The 19,181-nt window shown below is 33.3% G+C and overlaps 2 protein-coding genes and 1 long non-coding RNA gene across 7 annotated transcripts; 2 read left to right on the top strand and 1 right to left on the bottom strand.

Moving 5' to 3' along the window:
• Positions 1-460: 460 nt before the first annotated feature.
• LOC123911282 lies at positions 461-7,358 on the bottom strand. The gene is made up of 6 exons (XM_045962669.1): positions 7,005-7,358; positions 6,838-6,868; positions 6,696-6,709; positions 6,539-6,589; positions 5,352-5,416; positions 461-957 (listed from the first exon to the last, which is right to left on the bottom strand). The coding sequence occupies exons 1-6, from the start codon at positions 7,233-7,235 to the stop codon at positions 678-680; spliced, it is 672 nt and encodes a 223-aa protein (XP_045818625.1). The 5' UTR covers positions 7,236-7,358; the 3' UTR covers positions 461-677.
• Positions 7,359-9,476: 2,118 nt separating this feature from the next.
• LOC123911281 lies at positions 9,477-11,750 on the top strand. Of its 5 annotated transcripts, none has more exons than XR_006810439.1 (3): positions 9,477-10,060; positions 10,146-10,198; positions 11,587-11,750. It is a non-coding gene; the product is annotated as an uncharacterized LOC123911281 (long non-coding RNA). The 5 variants fall into 5 exon arrangements; XR_006810440.1 differs by lacking the exon at positions 11,587-11,750 and adding an exon at positions 10,898-11,193; XR_006810437.1 differs by lacking the exon at positions 11,587-11,750 and adding an exon at positions 10,670-11,193.
• A 3,967-nt stretch (positions 11,751-15,717) lies between these two features.
• On the top strand, positions 15,718-18,708 carry LOC123911280. Its single transcript, XM_045962668.1, has 3 exons — positions 15,718-15,862; positions 15,956-16,044; positions 18,279-18,708. The coding sequence occupies exons 1-3, from the start codon at positions 15,830-15,832 to the stop codon at positions 18,430-18,432; spliced, it is 276 nt and encodes a 91-aa protein (XP_045818624.1). The 5' UTR covers positions 15,718-15,829; the 3' UTR covers positions 18,433-18,708.
• Positions 18,709-19,181: the final 473 nt, after the last annotated feature.

The raw sequence follows: 19,181 nt of genomic DNA, 5'->3' as shown, positions 1-19,181 counted from the left end.
ATAAAAGCATATAAACTTTCTCCCTAAAAAAAAAAGTATATAAACCTTCAACCATAAAATCTCTAAACGTGTATTGTAATGCAAACATTAGAAAATAAAATAACTTCATAAGCTCAAAATCAAGGACTCAAAAAGAATACTCCATAGAAGTTGACCCGACTTTCCTCTCACTCACACTTTCCTCCCACCCTTCTCTATTCTAAATGAAACTTCATGGAGACCTCACATCCAAAAATCAAAACCAAAATCTAAGTTGTTCAACACAGTATTATTATTCAATAATAGAGTAAAACAAAATTATCAAATAATAATTTAAATTTGTAACCGTGTACACCAGATTGTCCAAAGGAAAAAAGGGAGAGAAAAAAACCCCTAGCACAAAATAAATAAATATAAAAACTACTTTTTTTCACCATATTTGCTTCCAAAAAAAAAAACAATGCATGTCTTTAACTCTTTATTATCAACCACAACAATTATTATTGTATAAATCATAATTAGCAACAGCATCTGTCATGCAAAATATAATGCATCCATTAACTTGATAAATTATGAAGTTATCATGTTGCCCCGCCTCGAAGTTTGAGAAGGACAAACTATTCAACAGGTTTCTCAAGTTTGCTCCTCAAGGAGCTCTTATTGTAAGGCAATGTCAGCACCACCTAAGCTCTATCCAATCACACAAAGACAAAATTTAAGAAAACGTCCTTAATTGCTATTATCAGGAACAACCTGAGAGAAATCAAGACAAATTCCCTGGTCATTTCATGGTGAACGTAATCTGCCACAATCTCTTCGATCCCTGCATTTATGTGCCAGAATACGAAGAAATTTGCCGCGAGCAATGAATAGGCGTTCGGGTATATTAAAAGAAGAGGAACAGCTGCAGTAACTTTTAGGAGTTGCTCTCTCTTTGTCTTTGGGCCTTGATTCCTCAATCCGCTGTTTCGCTCCATCCTATAAATGACAACAAATGTTAAGGATAAATGGGAACTAACCAAACATCCAAACCACATCTACTAAATGCAAGATCTGATCAAAAAGGAAACTCATGGAATTTCACAAGTGTCTCAATGTTTCCCTTATTGCCAAACAAATTCAAGAATTAAGACCAACCTGGTTCCCCTTTTAGTGTTGTATAAACAAAACCAAATATTAAGATAAGCACAAAAATGTAAAGCATCTATAATTATGCATACCTCCATACGTCAAATCTTATATGCTATGGAAGGACTGAAACAGGTTTATTATCAAATTTAATTAGTAGGACATCTGATCTAAAACACATAATTGACTTGTATTGGATGGTTGTATCACAAGTTCACGACAGTCTATATGCTAAAATTAGGCTGAAGACACGCTATTGCCTAGGCCCAGAAATAAGAAGGTAATACAACTTCTATTGCAACACCAAGCTACATATTATTAACCATGGTAGTACATAAAATCAAGGAATTCATCAACATGGGCACAAGAGTTCACTGAAATAATGGCATCAAATCCTCCTTCTGTTACCACCTTAAATAAACCTCTATAATACATAACATTAAAAAAATAATGAATAAGCAATTCAGTAAAGCACTATACCCTATGCTGTAAGCAAACCTCTATGCTATAAACTTTAAATTGACCCAGAACACAATTTAACTCAGAAAAGCCAACCCATCATGTCTCCCCTGTCACTTAAGAGAAAAACTACCACAATATCTAGCCAGCATGAGTACAACAATTAAAATTTCAGCTTCATAGTTCAGTTGGCAAGTGAACTTATGGATATGTACATCAGCATATGTAAAATTGTTATATTTTGGTGTTCCAACAATTCCAACAACTTCTGATCACAGGGACAATGCTGAAAATTATTACAATTCTCAAAGAGATCAATCAAAAGCATTTTCTTCTTGCGGCCATATCTAGACTTTTCTCTACTCAAAGACAGGAGTGCAGTTAAATAATATTGTTAACAGTGACACCTAATTCAAGTTTAAACGCTATTGCAGAGTTGTAAAGGACTAGTTAGCGAAGAATCGAAGATTTTACTTTTGCAGCATTGAGATAAATGGATTTATCTATTTATCATGTGATGAGGATGACTTGTATTTTATGAAGATGTTGGAGGTCTTCTTTTGGATGAGTTGAAGGTTGTGGGTTATCAACGGAATGATCAAAGTGACGAAAATCATCTGGAACTTTTAATCAGCAAAAAGATCACGGATAGTTTCATGATTGTGATGGAAACTTAGCAAGTACAAAGAAGCTTCTTCTCAACAAGTCTTGAGGCTAACAATACTCTCTAGGTGGAAAATACCAGCCATAAGGAAAATTTAGTCTTCTAGGTGGTCATTCTATTAATGCTGGATTCGAAAGGGAGTGCTTAAATGTTGAATAGCCCAAACATTTTGGATAAAGTGAAAGGCATCAAATTGGAGGAAGTTATTTATATTTACATTACGCCTTTTAGGCAATGCAAGCTATTTGCAGATCCACAATCACTTCTTAATTCAATGGGGATAAAGTTGGTTAATATGTTGGGTAAGGAGGTGAAAGTGGTTTATTTACGGTGGTAAAGGAACTTCAAGGATTAAAAACAATAGTCAATAATGGCGGGCATCAAGGAAAGGGAGTATTATGTGGTGTTTATTTTAGTATTAGTCTATCACTTTCATTGCAGGTACATTGTGGAGGGGGTTCCTTAGGAAAATTTTGGGGCAGTTGACAGTTGTGGTGGCTCCATTTTGCGCTTTCTCCTTGGGTTGTTTTATGTTGAGGTTTACAATGAGTTTTTACATCATTACTCTTATTATTGTAGAGGTTTTACGTTTATTTTGGAGGATGACTTATCCTCTGATGGGTTTTGTGTGAATAAAATTATAATAAACGATAAAGAGGTTTGTATTACTGTGAAAAGAACGAATACAAGCAACGGAAAATAGAATGTGTTGATAGCGACGGCTGTCAACCCTAAAAAGCTCTAACGGCTTCCCTATCACAAAGTGTGATCTTAATTCTTTTTTCCTCCGTAAAGACCTGACCCTAATCCCCTTATATAGTAACTAACTCCCCTACTCCCCTTATATAGTAACTAACTCTGATTGTATCCATCACATAGCTGCCACCTCAGCATCTTTTATGCTTCCTCCTATAAAACCTCCACACTTTGGGCTTATTATCATTCACATCAAGGCCCACTTCAGCATCTCTAACAATTCCCTCCTCCTCAATAAAAGTCTTGTCCTCAAGACTGAAATCAGGGAACTGTCCTTTGAGAAACACGTCGTCCTCCCAAGTAACATCATCATTGGATTTGTGTTTCCATTTAATAAGACTCTGAGACACAGATACTCCCCCACGTGTGATAGTCCTAGCACCAATAACCTTTTCAGGATAATTATCATCATCAGGACCAATTTCTAACTCCTGTGGGAGTTCTCCCTGCACAGAATAATCTCCAATGGCCTTTTTAAGTAGGGAGACATGGAAAACTGGATGTATACGAGATTGTGCAGGTAATTGTAACTTGTAAGCAACTTCTCCCATCTTAGCAATGATTTGAAAAGGCCCATAAAACCTGGCAGCCAACTTAGGATTAATTCTTCTTGCCACAGACACTTGTCTATGAGGTCTTAGCTTCAAAAAAACCCAATCTCCTATGTTAAACTTAACCTCTCTTCTCTTCTTGTCTGCATACTTCTTCATCTGTTGTTGTGCCCTCAACAAATGAGCTTTCAATTGATTTAAAGCTTCATCCCTTTCACTAAGTTCTAAAGCTACTGCTGCAACCTTAGTTTCATTACTCAGAAAACGCATGATAGTAGGTGGTGTCCTGCCATACACCACTTCAAAAGGAGTTTTGCCAATGGAAATATGGTAAGAGGAATTGTACCAAAATTCTGCCCACGAGATCCAGTGCGACCATGTTTTGGGCTGTTCAGAGGCAAAACAGCGCAAATAACTCTCCAACCCTCTGTTAGTGACCTCAGTTTGTCCATCTGTCTCTGGGTGATAAGCTGAACTCATTTTCAACTGGGTTCCCTGTAATTTGAAAAGCTCCATCCAAAAGTGACTGACAAATAAAGGATCCCTATCACTAATGATAGACAAAGGAACACCATGCAACCTGACAATTTCTTTCACAAACAGTTCAGCCACAGATTTTGCAGTATAAGGATGTTTTAATAACAAGAAATGACTATACTTGGATAGTCTATCAACTACCACCAATATAGCTTCAAAGCCTTTAGATTTGGGCAAACCAGTAATAAAATCCAAAGAGAGATCCTCCCAAATGGCATTAGGAATAGGCAAAGGTTGAAGGAGACCACCTGGTGACGTAGCTGCATATTTTTGTCTTTGGCAAATGTCACATGCTCTAACAAAATCTCTGATCCTTCTCTGCATACCAGGCCAGTAAATATTTGTTGCCAGCCTCCTATAAGTCCTTAAAAACCCGGAATGTCCTCCCATTGGTGTTTCATGAAATTCCTTCAGCAACAAAGGAATGGAAGGAGAGTTAGCAGATAACACCAAACGCCCATGATAAAATAATACTCCTTGTTGAACACTATAGCCTGACTTCTCTCCTGGATTTGCCAATACAGTTTCTGCAATTTTTTGTAATTGAGGATCTGTTCTGACTTCTTGCAATAGTTTTTCTCCATCTAACCACGTGGGATAAGACACCAGTGCATTCAATTCCTCATCACCATGGCATCTGGATAAGGCATCAGCTGCCTTGTTCTCTAAGCCCGGTTTGTATTTCACTTCAAATCCGGTAGGTCGGACCAATTGATGGGTTTTGTGTGAATAAAATTATAATAAACGATAAAGAGGTTTGTATTACTGTGAAAAGAACGAATACAAGCAAAGGAAAATAGAATGTGTTGATAGCGACGGCTGTCAACCCTAAAAAGCTCTAACGGCTTCCCTATCACAAAGTGTGATCTTAATTCTTTTTTCCTCCGTAAAGACCTGACCCTAATCCCCTTATATAGTAACTAACTCCCCTACTCCCCTTATATAGTAACTAACTCTGATTGTATCCATCACATAGCTGCCACCTCAGCATCTTTTATGCTTCCTCCTATAAAACCTCCACACTTTGGGCTTATTATCATTCACATCAAGGCCCACTTCAGCATCTCTAACATCCTCTCTTATATTTTCCCCTTCCTATCTAATCATATTTCTCTATCTATAATAAAAATGACAGAAATGAGAGCATGTACAAATCAGACTTTCAAAATTATAGTTAACATAGTCCCTAAAGAATGCTAACAGAATCAATACAATAATCAAACTCATCAATGCGATAGTGACGCAGCAAAAAAGCACAACCAGTTTTACAAACTAACCTTTTAATGTCATCCCCTGTGGTAGTAGCAACTGTGGCATAACTAGCTACGTTGTGAGGTGGAACCTGCGAGTCATTGTTTAACACAAATAAACAAGAGTTGAGCATTTATCATTACCGGAACCAAATATAGAACGAATAACATTCAGCTCCAAAACATAGTGTAGGTCATTAAAATGGATAATTACTTAACCAAAGCATACAATATAACGTTTTGAGGCGCTCAATGAATCTGCTTCAGTGAGAATTTGTTTTATATTGTTTGTGTTATCTCAATGCCAACCAAGTAGGGTGAACAGCTTAATAGATACATCCCAATAAAATTGTTGAGCCAGTAACCTTACAAATAGATCAATATGAAAACGTCCGAGTTAACTTGTTGGTATTATCCAAGAAAAGTGTTATTAATCTTTCCATACAACATTAAGCACTCAAATGTTCTATTCATTTGCTTCACCGTGTTTCTCATAAATGGGAAGAAAAGAAGCTCTACAATTACTTATAAAAAGTTCCCCCGCAAAAGCAAGAGGGGTAGATGAAGTACAATATCAAGGTACACGGACACCATATTGTGAGTTAAGCACCATGTTGCATATTAAAAAGGGTAGTGTTGTCAATGGCAAACCATGGCAGAGAGCCAAAACTCCATCACACCGGCCGGCATGTGGTGCTGCCATAGCTGAGTATGGCACAGTGGTGCTGCCATAGCTGAGTATGGCACAGTGGCGCCGCCATCCTTCACAAAATTAGGCATGATGGAAAGCCAAAAAACAGCCAGCGATATCCGCCATGGCAGATATTTGACAGCACTGAAGAAGGGTCCAGAAAATTCCCAATATGTTTTTGCCTAAACATATTGCTAAAAAGCTTCTCCTTCAGTTAAAAGTTAAAATCAATTTCATAACCAAATACACACTCGACAAAGCTCATCCAAATACACACTACATATTCTTTACCCTACTAATTCTCTTTTACTTATTAATAAAGGCCGCTGAAGATATACACATGCACCTACAAGGCTACAACAGAAACATTTCCACTTGAAGTACTAATCAGACATAAAAACCCATCACTATCACTATAATTAATAGATGAAGAAACACAGGATGCAACCGTAATAATATTTGATATCTACTAAGCACTACCATTCAACCGGGTATATAAGAATAGGGGGAAAAGAGAGTAAACCTTGATAGCAGCTTTTCCTGTTCCTTCATGAGAGTTGTATAATTTAATAACCTAATACAATTTAGATAACCAAACACAAAGTTAGATGAATTAAGACAATAAGCTTGAATTGAAAAATCATTTCACACATTCAATTTATCAAGCACTTAGTAATCACCTCGTAAGCGCGCCCTGGAACCAATCATATAAATTGAATCAACATCCACAACAACACAAATCCAAATTGAAACTATCAGCAACTAAAATTATAGCAAATCATGTCACTGCAGCAAAACAGAATAATCAAAAAGGCAAACTACCTCGATTTTCAATGAGATTTCCAACTCTAACCTGCAACACAAATAGAACAGTCTCAATTCTCAAATTACAATCGAAGCATGCAATCACAGTGTAACAATTACAAAATCGAAAAGATCTAAGCAATGGAAACGGAAAAATCGGAATCAGAGAAATGATTTATACTTACATCAGATCCAGAGAAAGTCAATCCGCGGGTTTGAGAAGCGGACCACGGAGCGGTGAGGAGGTTGTTAAGAGTGGAGGCGGTGCCGTTAGTGGCGGCGGAGATCGGAGGTGACGGTGGAGAAGGGGAGGAAGATGTGGTTGATGTGTGGGCGATGAGGTTTGATGAAATTCTCCAATTAGGATTGGAAGAATTGGAGAGCCTCTTGGCCAGCTTGAGTGATACAGATTGCATTTTTTTTTTTTTTGTTTACCGAAACAAAACTTCTTCCGCAATGAAGATGGTGACCAGAAGCTAGCTGGTTCTCGCGATGCAGAAAAATTTATTGTGTAATTACTGATTAGTGACCTAGGACACGTGTTAGTGGATGTTTAGTTAATTTTTTTTTTGACAAACTGGTTATGCACGGGTTAACATTACTTGATAACTTTGAAAAATTATAAACCATATATGAAATTGAAATAAATTTATAAATATTTATATTTAAGATATGTTCAAAATATTCCGCGACAACTTTAAACATATATTGTATATTGTTGATAAAATATGAAAGTCCATACTATTATTCTTATATATTGACGACATAAATTCTTCATAAAGTATTGAAAATCTTTGTGTAAAAAAAAAAGTATTGAAAATCTTCTACAATACTCCCTCCGTCCCAAAATATAAGGGAAAATTAGTCAAATAAAGTTGATGTATTTCGTTAAAAATTTGGACTAAATACATCATTTTTTTTGAACAATTTTCCCTTATATATATTTTGGGACGGAGGGCGTACTATTTTTCAATTAAAAAATAATTATAATAAGTGCAAGCATAATGGTTTTTGTCTACAATAGTTATTTTTAAATATTCATCTTTAACACATGTTAAGGTTATCCCGTGACAAACTAAAACTTTAAGACATGTCTTACGTATCTCATATATTGTAAATAAAATATGAAAGTCCATATTATTAGTCGTACATATAGACGACATAAATTCTACATAGAAGTAACAAAAGTCTTGTACAATATTATTTTTCAATTAAAAATTACAATAATACGTGCACTCATAATGATTTTTGTCCATAATAGTTATTTTTAAATATTCATATTTAAAACATGTTTAGAATATCCCGTGACAAACTTAGAGATATATTGTATATTGTTGATAAAATATGAAAGTCCATATTATTAGTAGTATATATAGTAGACTCATTCATTTTTCAATTAAAAATGACTATAACAGGTGCACTCATAGTTCTTTTTGTATATAATATAGTTATTTTAAATATTCATTTTTCAGACATGTTCAGGATATCCAGTCCCGTGACAAACTTAAACTTTAAGATATGTATAACGTATCTGGTATATTGGTTAGTAAAATATGAAAGTCTGTATTATTAGTCATATATATAGAAGACATAAATTCTTCATAAAAGTAATGAAAATATTCACCTATATTATTTTCAATTAAAACTTTACTATAATAGGTGCATTCATGATGATTTTTGTCTATAATAGTTATTTTTAAATATTCATCTTTAAGACATGTTCAGGATATCCTATGACAAACTTAAACTTTAAAATATCGTATATTGTTAATAAAAAGTGAAAGTCCATATTAATAGCCAAATATATAGACGACATAAATTCTTCATAAAAGTAACGAAAATCTTCTACTATGCAATTTTCAATTAAAAATGATTATAACAGGTGCACTCCTAATGATTTTTGTCTATAATATAGTTATTTTTAAATATTCATGTTTAAGACATATTCATGTTATCCTGTGACAAACTTAAACTTTAAGACATGTCTAACGTATCTCTTATATTATTTAGTAAATTATGAAAGTTCATATTATTAATCATATATATATTGAAGACATATTTTCTTCATAAAATTAACGAAAATTTTCTACTATACTATTTCCAATTAAGAAATTACTATAACAGGTGCACTCATAATGGTTTTAATTTGTCTATAATAGTTATTTTAAATATTCATTTTCAAGACATGTTCAAGATATCCCTTCCTGTGACAAACTTAAACTTTAAAGTATGTCAGTCTGACGTATATTGTATATTGTTGATAAAATATGAAAGTCCATATTATTAGCCAAATATATATAGACGACATAAATTCTTCATAAAAGTAACAAAAATCTTCTACTATACAATTTTCAATTAAAAATGACTATAACAGGTGCACTCCTAATGATTTTTGTCTATAACATATAGTTATTTTTAAATATTCATGTTTAAGACATATTCATGTTATCCTGTGACAAACTTAAACTTTAAGACATGTCTAACGTATCTCTTATATTATCTTATCTTATCTTATCTTATTATACTAAAGGCAAGGCTGTTTTGTCAGCCCTAAATCAATGGAAATTTGAAACCCTAATCTTCACCCAATAGTGCTTTGCCATATTTTTCTATCATCCAATAAAATTTTGACACATCTAGGTTACAAGGCTGTCTTGGAAGCCCTAAATCTTTGCTTATTTGAAACCCTAATCTTTACCCAATTAGCCTTTGACATCTATCTCCATCCTCTAGGTTTGCATTCATTCAAATAATTTTTTGCCAGATGTCTCATGTGGACCTCTCCTATAATTGCTGGTTTATGCAAACAACAGGTATTGCTGGTTTATGCAAACAACTGGTATTGCTGATTTATGCAAACAACTGGCACAAGTGGTTTATGGAAACAACTGTGGTTTTATGATTGATTTCCCAATTTTTCTCATTTGTGAAGTTTTTTTCTCTCTCTTCCCCCTCTCTCTCTCTCTCTCTCTCTCTCTCTCTCTCTCTCTCTCTCTCTCTCTCTCTCTCTCGTACGCTCTGCTCTTTCTCACCTTCCTCTCACACTTTCATCTCTCTTTCTCTCTGCACTCTCCATCTCATCCTTCACCATAACATCCACACAACAACCTCCACCACCATCTACAAATCAACCACTCGTGAGAGTGAGGGAGTGGCCGAGTGAGAAAATATTTGCCGGCGGGAGAGAAGTTCCGGCGAGGAGGAGGAGTTCCGGCCGAGAGAGTTCTTGTGGCGGTTTGTGGTCTCTTTCTCTCTTATCATTCTTCGATTTTACTTCCTCTATTTCAATTACTTTTTTTTTTAACTTTGTTTGTTGATTTTTGCAGTAGGGTTGGGCATTAAGGTTGCAATCAAGTCGGAATTTATGATCGCACCGCCGGTAAGAATATAGGTTTCAATTGCATAAATTAAATACTCATAATTGACTTTGTGATTGTGAATTGTGAATATTCTGGATTTTTAATTTGGTATAAGTATTTGGCTTTGATAGATTGTTGTTTCACCTTTCACCTCTCAAAACTAGGGTTATCAAATATAGAATTGAATAAAGCATAGGCATTCTTTCTGTTTGTGGAAAAACCTTAGGTTTTTAGTTGCCAATTTTCTTTGCTTGAGTTACGGTTATGAGGGTTGCTCTTTTGTATTCTTTTTGTTCTCAGATATTTCATAAATCTGGGAATAGTGTTATGAGGTGGTTTTTTAAAGATGTAGTGATTGATATATACCTAAGGTAGCAGGACTACAACTTCTTGCTCCTTCTTTCTCTGGTTCGATCTTAATTTCTATGCTCTATTTATTTGTTTTTTTTTTTTTTCCGTTGCTTTTTTTTTCTTGGTGAGGATGGTTGAAGATTGGAGGTGGTGGTGATGTGTGGTGGTTATGGTGGATGGTGATGCACTGATGCTACTTATTAAATAAAATTGGTGATCTTGTGTTGTGAGCTTTGCTATCTTCTTTAAAGTTAGTTTTATATAGACTCATATTATCCTTAATACATGCTGTCATGAAGCATTGTGCTATAAGTGAAAGCTTTGAACATTGTCTGATAAATGAAAGTTTTGAATTGGATTTTTTCAAGTGAAGGAGTATTTTGCAAGTAACTAAAATTTGGTATTTCAAGAGGCCATTGAATTTGGTCTTTCAAGAGGGCATTGAGTATGTGGCTGAACATGGTTATCAGTTAGTTGCACCTTTTTTTACTGTGGAATGAATGTAATTATTATCAGTTAAATCACAGCTAATTACTAGGATTTATAGTCTTGCAACACTAAGATTACTTTAACCAGATGATGTCTGCTGATTTCATGCTGAAATACTTATGTTACTGCTTATTTTCATCATTTTGTGAGAACCACAGTGCCATTATTATGCTCAGTTTTGCTGCTAAAAATGTTTAACGGACTTGGTTTAGGCTCATGGCTATTTGATGTTGCCTTGCATAGTACAGAACTTAAATTCTAATAACACTTGTGTTGGTTTTGAACAAGAGCAATTGAATGTAGTCTAGCTGCAAGTTTAAAAAATAACAAGAGTCCATATACTTTGAAATTCGAAATTGAGGGGGGTGAGAGCGGTGAGATGGAAATTATGAATGTTTGAAACTGGACAAGATATTTGGTAGAAAGCCGTGAGAGACGTGAGGGAAACATATATGTAAATGAAATTGGAAAGTTCGCATAATTTTATAATGTCTAAATAGTTTCTATAAATTATATTGGCCTAAGGATGCTGGGCTTGAGTTACTCAGTTTGTGTTGTTACTATTTAGCTGCTACTTTTTCTTTGGCAATTCCCATCTCCTGCATTTTTATGGAAGACAGTACCTCAATCAAGCTTTCTGTGTCGGAGAGTCGTCCAAGCCCAGGAAATTTAACTCTAATTGCTGATTGAGCTTCCACTGTTAACTCGATGCTATGTTGTATTAAAGTATGGTATCATCAATTTTGATATCATCTATGTCACGTCATGGAACTCCAATGATAAAACAAAATTGAGGTACAGATCATTATCATCATTATTGAAGATGCTCCAAGTACTTAAAAATTGTACAAAAATTATAAAATTTTCTAATCAAATTTTTGAAATAGTAAATAACTCTTTAATTTGTGTGACGACCGACAAGTTATTCGCTATCTTTTTTACTCTCTATCCATGATGTTAATGTGTACGTTAATTGCGTATCAAATGTCATAGGGGTAAATAACTAGAATTTAAAACACATTAAATGGAGCTCAACCAACATCTTCAACGATGTTTTCTTCTTCATTCCTCTCCTTTCTAGTATGACGGGTGTCAAAATTAATTCTTCAAATCGCAGGTAGATGAAAGAAACAATAAACTCTTTCTCCATGGGTCAATCCAAGAACCCTAATTTCCCATTTTCCCCTATTTTGATTCTTCTTTTTTTTTCCTAAATTTATTTTACACATTTCATCCAAATTTAACGCTAGTCTGCAATTTTGTTGTTAATTCCTATTTGCAATAAATTGTTATTTCAATCTTGCTCACATTGTGCTAACTTTGTTGTTAGTGTTATTGTCGATGGGGTTTTCTCGTCGAAGTTTCTTTGGACGACTTTGTTAGGTACTCCCATGCTTTGTTGTTTAATATCTCCTCACTCATGAGTTGTATGACAATAGTGGACATGACATAATACAACACCACAGCTCTAAGCGCTACACCTGACATGACTTCCTACATAACATATATACGACCCATTCAATTGTCAGAAAACAAAATAAGTGTAGCTCAAATGATAGTTACCTAAAATATTATTGGAGTGGCTGAGGTTCGAACCCTGGATTCCAAGTTTCTCCATATTTAAATGTGTGAGTCTTGCCACTAGGTTACTTGACCAAAAAAATAAAAATAATAAATAGACCTAAAATTACTCACACGAAAATTACCGACTTAATGTCAAACTATAGCTTAACAGTTACACGTATATCACAATTCAAAATCTATCTACAAATTTATCTCCCTCTCAAAATCTCTCTATTATTCCTTTCTCATTTGTCACTCTCTATCTTTTTCCTCAATTTCTCTTTTGTCCAACTTTGCCTCTGTTTTTTATTGCAAGACAAAATAATTATAATGAATAGAGGTAACCTTAAGTTTCTTGTTATCTGAGGGGATTGCTTCGCTAAAGAGGATTAAAATTTTGAAGGCTTAACTACACATTTGGTCTTTTACGTTTATTTTATGTTTTAATTTGGTCTCTTACGTTTAAAACATATCAATTTAGTCCCTTACGTTTTCATCGTTAGTACTAGTTAGTCATTTCCGTCAGATTTAAAGTCAACTCCGTTTGAAAATGCCACGTGGCTAACGTTTCAAATTTGTCCCTTGTGATCTTCATCATCCACCGTTGATAAAAAAAGACCATATATGATTATCATAAACCACACACTAAATAAAAACCATTGCAAACCTTTCCTGCAACAACAATAAACAATCACTATGAAACCCTATATGATAAAAAAAATCAAACCCTATACACACATAATTGCTCGACCTACTCACTATGAAAATCCCCTTTCTTTTCTTTTGGTAATTTCACTATTGAAAAATTAAGATCTCATATATCTGTATTGAGCAATCAAGAGCAATTGAAAAATAAATAACAAAGAAAAACAAGCCAAGAGACTCTTCAATTATAATTTTTTGATTTGCAATTTTTCGATCTGTACTGATCAATCAATGATTATTTTTTAGATCTGCAATTTTTCTGAGACTGGGTTAATGATTTTCGAAAATAACAAGGAGATTCTTGAAAAAAGAACCGGAAAAAAAGAAGAAGTTCCGGATAAAAACTGAAATTTTTATGTTTGATTTTGGTAGAAATTCGCAGAAACCTCAATATAGATTCTAATTTTTAGGTTTCATTTTAAGTGTTGTTGTTGAAATTGTTTTGTTCAATGTTTTAAAAACCGGACCAGAGATCAAAACCGTTGAGCCTATCAGTTCAAGGTTCAACCGGTTTAACTGGTTCAACCGCTATTAAACCGTTATTGAACCGGATTATTACTAAATATAAATATAATTATTAACTTAATTAGAAATATACAACAAATAAATAATTAGTTCAAAAGAAAGATAAAATTGGCCCACTTTTACAATTAAGAAATAAGCCCAATAAAAAAAATATTATAGTAAGCCCAATAATCCAAGATTGTCAACACAATATATATTATAAAAACTTAAACATACCCTAGATCTAATATGTTAACAGATGCGCCGCAATACTCCTTCTCTCATTTCCATCAATATCCATTCTCTACTTCCCCTATTATCTACTTCTTCTTTATATTATATTGTGCGAGAAATCTAAAATTTTGAATTGTAAAGGTGTATCAGGTGCTGCCATTTGTATGTGTCTTCTCAATCATGTATATGTCAAAAAGAATTAGCCGTAGTTGTTTACAAACATAGAAATTCGAAAATAAATACTTGTTATGAGAGAAGAGAAAACGCAATCACTGGTGTTGTTAGCTTGAAGAAACGGCGTGAGTGGTGATGCTGTGAGTTGAGAGCAGCGGTGTTATAGTTTCGGAGGAGAGGAGGCGAAATGAGGTTTTGTTTTGTCTCTTTCGTTGTTGTCTTGCACGCAGAAGGGAAAAGAAAAGTAAAAAACTAAAGGAAAAAAAATTGAGTTTTTTATTTAAAAAAACGATAAATATGGAAAAAAATGAATTTTCTTTTTTTTTTAAAGCTAGATTCCGAACTGGCCGGTTTTTTAAAACCGCCTCCGGTTCGACGGTTTGAACGGTTCAGGGCGGTTCGGACCGGTTCCAAACGGTTTTTTCCGGTTCTACAGACTATCGGTTCTTAGCACTCATCCGGACCGCTGCTGTGTCCGGTTCCCGGTCGAACCGGCCGGTCCGGTCCGGTTCCTAAAACAGTGATTTTGTTTTGGGTGTGGTGGTAGTGATTTTGGTGGTGTTGGTAGGGAAAAGAAGGTGATGGTGGTGTCGAGTGGAAGATGAAATCATAATCTAGTGTTAGGTGGTCTATGATAATCATACATAGTCTTTTTTTTTAAATGGAGTTAACTTAAAATCTAACGGAAATGACTAACTTATCCTAACGGCAGAAACATAAAGGATCAAATTGATACGTTTTAAACGTAAGAGACCAAATTGAAACCTAAAATAAATGTAAAGGACTAAATGTGTAGTTAATCCAATTTTGAAAAGCCCCTCTTAAATCCCCAACATATTTGTAGTTGATACGTAAAAAATGTTAAATATGCTTGTATCTCATCCCAAAAGTTAGCTCATAGGGTGAGGTTGCCCTCACATATTTATACACTTCACATCCCGGGAACCTAAACAATGTGAGATTTCAAACAATCTCCAACAACACATTCAACACCCACCATCACGCCTAGCGTGGTCCTGTGTCAAATGTCTACATTGCAGTCTTTAACCCGACTCTGATACAATGTTAAATATGCTTGGATCTCATCCCAAAAGCTAGCTCATAGGGTGAGGTTGCCCTCACATATTTATACACTTCACATCCCGGGAACCTAAGCAATGTGTGACATCGAACAATCTTCAACAACACAACAACACATTCAACAAAAAAATTAGTGACATTTTATACATTTTTTATGTTTGAATACAAATTTCAAGCTTCAAATTTATAGTTTTATTTATTTGTTCGCTCTCAATCATAAATATATCATATGTCGTAAAAGAATGTCATAAATTTGAAAAATGAAAAATCATATACAAACGTAAATAAATGATATTAAAAAGGATAAAAATGACGTAAAAAGAAGATAAAAATTAAATTGTTACCTAAAATAAAATTAAAGTTGTAATTTTGCCAGAAAAAATATTTAAGAAGAGAGATTTTTTTTATTTTTTTTTTAATAAAATGTAACATGATAAATATGAGAAAAAATAAAATAAAAGAGGATCTAAATCATTTTTTAAGTTGACAATCGCCCTTCATCTTCTTCCTTTCTCGTTTATCTTCTGCTTCATCTTCTTCTTCTTCTATCCATGGCCACTGTCAATCGCTGGATCAGGCCCGAGGTCAGTCCTTTTCCATCAATTCCGATCAATCAACTGTAGCTGTAGTGTGTATTCCACCATTTCGTTAGACTAATTAATTAGGGTTTGTTTCAGGTATACCCTCTGTTCGCTGCAGTTGGAGCTGCTGTTGGGATCTGTGGTTTTTCACTTGTTCGCCACATCTGCATCAACCCTGAAGTCAGGTATGTCATGCTTTTTCTTATCTTTCAAATTATTCTTTTTTTTTTCTCTCTTGTTTTGAGTTTAACTTATCAGAGATCGGTATTAATGCTTATTGTTTTCCATTAAATTTATCACTTGTTACTCGTATACCCAATGAAATTATCCGATTCAATTTTTCTTAATTAATAGTACGTATTAGTTAGGGGACATGGAAGATTGAATCCCCCCTTTCTATTTTTGGTATGCATAAAAGAAATTTAATTGGAGTATTTTGGACTAATTTCTTTTACTTATATTTAATGGCCAGGGGGTAACTATTTTTTGTTTCAGATTTTTCACAAAAAAAAATCTATTTTTTCTAAAAAAAAATCCATTTTTTTTAGGATAATGTTAAATGTTACGACATAATATTCCAAGAATATCACGAAGCAATTAAAAGGTGCGCGCCTCCTCTTTGTTTCAGTAGTAGACTAGTAGTAATAGTACTCTTCATATTTATATATATTCTTTGGTTACATTCATATTTATATATATTCAAATGAACAAAAGAAAAATCATAAATAATAAAAACACGTTCACAAAGAAAAACATGAAATGTGACCACTTTGAGATTTCTATTAACATTTTTATTTTGTCTAAAGATGTCTATAAGTGTTTGTTTGGTAACATAAATAAACTAATTTATAATTTATTAGATTAATTTATAAACTTATTTGATAAAATAAAATGTGTTCGGCAAAATTTTTTTCCTTTGAATTTATAAGTTTTTTAGATGATATTTTAAGTAGCTTTTTACCTTATAGCTTATAATTTTTTACCTTTTATTTCAATTTTAACCTTACTATTTTAATTTTATTATTTCTTTATTTTTTAAAAATATAATATTAATAACTACTACTCTGTCCCAAAATATAAGGGAAAATTGGTCAAAGAAAATTGATGTATTTGGTTAAAAATTTGGACTAGATACATCAACTTTAGTTGACCAATTTTCTCTTATATTTTGGGACGGAGGGAGTACTCACTAATCACGTATTTTTATGTCATTTTATACGTACAACAGTTAAATTGTCAAACACTTTAATTTCATTTGATTAGTTTTTCAAGTATTAACTAGCTTTTTATTTATAAAATAATTTATAGTTTAATTTTACCAAATAAAATTTAAAACTATTTTACCGACGATGTATATCTATTAAACTTGTTTATATTAATGTTTTTAAAAATAAATTATAAACTATTTTAACTTATAAAATATCGTTACCTAATAGTAGTAATAAATGCAGAACAGTGAATAGTACTCTTTATATTAATTAATGTGTTAATAAACTAGCTAGGAATAGTACGTGTTAATAATGCGTTGATTTCACTTGTTCGTGGTATTCGCTAAAGTTGCTCTCGCGACAAATAGCAGTACTCTTTTTTTTATCTTACTGTTTCAGATTTTTTCAAAAATCATCTTAGTAAAAAAATCATTTTTTCCATCAAAATAAGAATCTATTTTCAATAGTTTTTATAAAAAATCAAAATCCATTTTTTTATCCCTCATCATCCCTCACCATCTTAAAAAAATAGATTTTTGTGATTGTAAACAAACGAAAAATAGCTTTGGATTTTCTTCGAGAAAATTTTCTTGAAAAATGATTTTTTTTTAAAAAAAAATCATTTTTTTTTTAAATCTCAAACAAACAGACCCTTAATTAAAATATCTATGAAAATAGACACATAATTTTAAGTTTTAACCTCCTCCTATTCCTAAGATTATGTGAAATTTCATAAGGAGAGGTTGGACTCTCATATTTGAAGGTGGGAATGACCACGATAGAAGTGATTTTGCTGCGGTAAAAAAGTCATTGTAAGGAGATCTTTAACCATTGATAATAGTTGAAGCTGATTTTGTCGATTTTATTAAAGAAACCATCAAATCTTACATAGAAGGTGGCGATTTAGAAGCTGTTAGCTCCACTATTGATATAAATCCTTTTTTGTCTGATTTAGTCAAAAGAACTTAGGAAGATATTCATATTCCTGAGATTGTTCTGTCTTGACAGAACTAGGGATATCGATTACTGGTCGTAAGGGGTGGGATATCTGGTTCAGCAGCAGATCCTAATTACCCTTGCTATGTATTGAAAATGATAAATCTTAGATCAGTTTGACACTGGGATGCATGTGGCTATTGTTGTTTAATTTAGTTAAGATTTGGTGTTTGGAGAGTATAATGGATGTTTATTTGTTGTTTTCATGGGTTTAGGGTGAACAAGCAGACTCGGGCTGCAGGAGTGTTGGAGAACTTTGCTGAGGGAGAGAAGTACACAGAACATTTGTTGAGGAAGTTTTCACGCAACAGATCCCCAGAAATTATGCCCGGCATCAACAGCTTCTTCACAGATCCAAGTCGCAATTAAGTTGCTTTGGATTAATAATCGTGGTTGAATTCTTAATGTGAGATATGATATATTGTGTTAAACACTCAGTATTATTGTCATGCATCTAGAAAACAAAATTGTGTTTGATCTCTCTACCTGAACAGCATCTATGCTGTGGTTGAGAACAACAATACCCTGTCTGTTGCTTTAATTGTTGCTGCTGTTTTATAACTCATGATGCCTTCTTGCTTGCTTGTTGAAAATGGTGTGATAAATAAATTGCAATTGATAATCTCAGTTCAAGATTGTTATCAAGTTATTAGTACAATTTAAATTCTGCAGGTATTTTTCAAAATTTTCAAGGATACCATATCTGCTGCCCTGAAGTTATTAGGACATATTGTGTTTGGGGTTATCAAGTAGAACTATTTTCACTTTCAGATTGAATTCTCACTTTAAGTTAAGATATTTGAAACTCTTGCTACTGTACTGAACATGTTTTCTGGCTTCAATTTTATTTTTCTGTAGATGTATCCAAATATAAATGACCTACATTTAATAAAACTAAATTTTCTAAAATTAAGGGGCTATTTACTTTGTGAAAACATTTTCTGTTTTCATTTTCTAAAATATGTTAATTTTTATTTATTTTCTAAAATGTGAGACTTATAAAATGAACATTTGAGATGAAAATAAGAAGGCTAGTTAGAGATGTATTTTTTTCAAATAATGAAAACAATATTTTGACATTTTTATTGTTTTTTAAAAATGCACACAATTGTTCACTT

Source organism: Trifolium pratense, linkage group LG2 (genome assembly GCF_020283565.1).
Source record: "Trifolium pratense cultivar HEN17-A07 linkage group LG2, ARS_RC_1.1, whole genome shotgun sequence".
In the NCBI taxonomy this organism is placed as follows: domain Eukaryota; kingdom Viridiplantae; phylum Streptophyta; class Magnoliopsida; order Fabales; family Fabaceae; genus Trifolium; species Trifolium pratense.
Note: the sequence above shows the minus strand (reverse complement) of the source record. Positions and strands in the feature narration are given on the sequence as shown.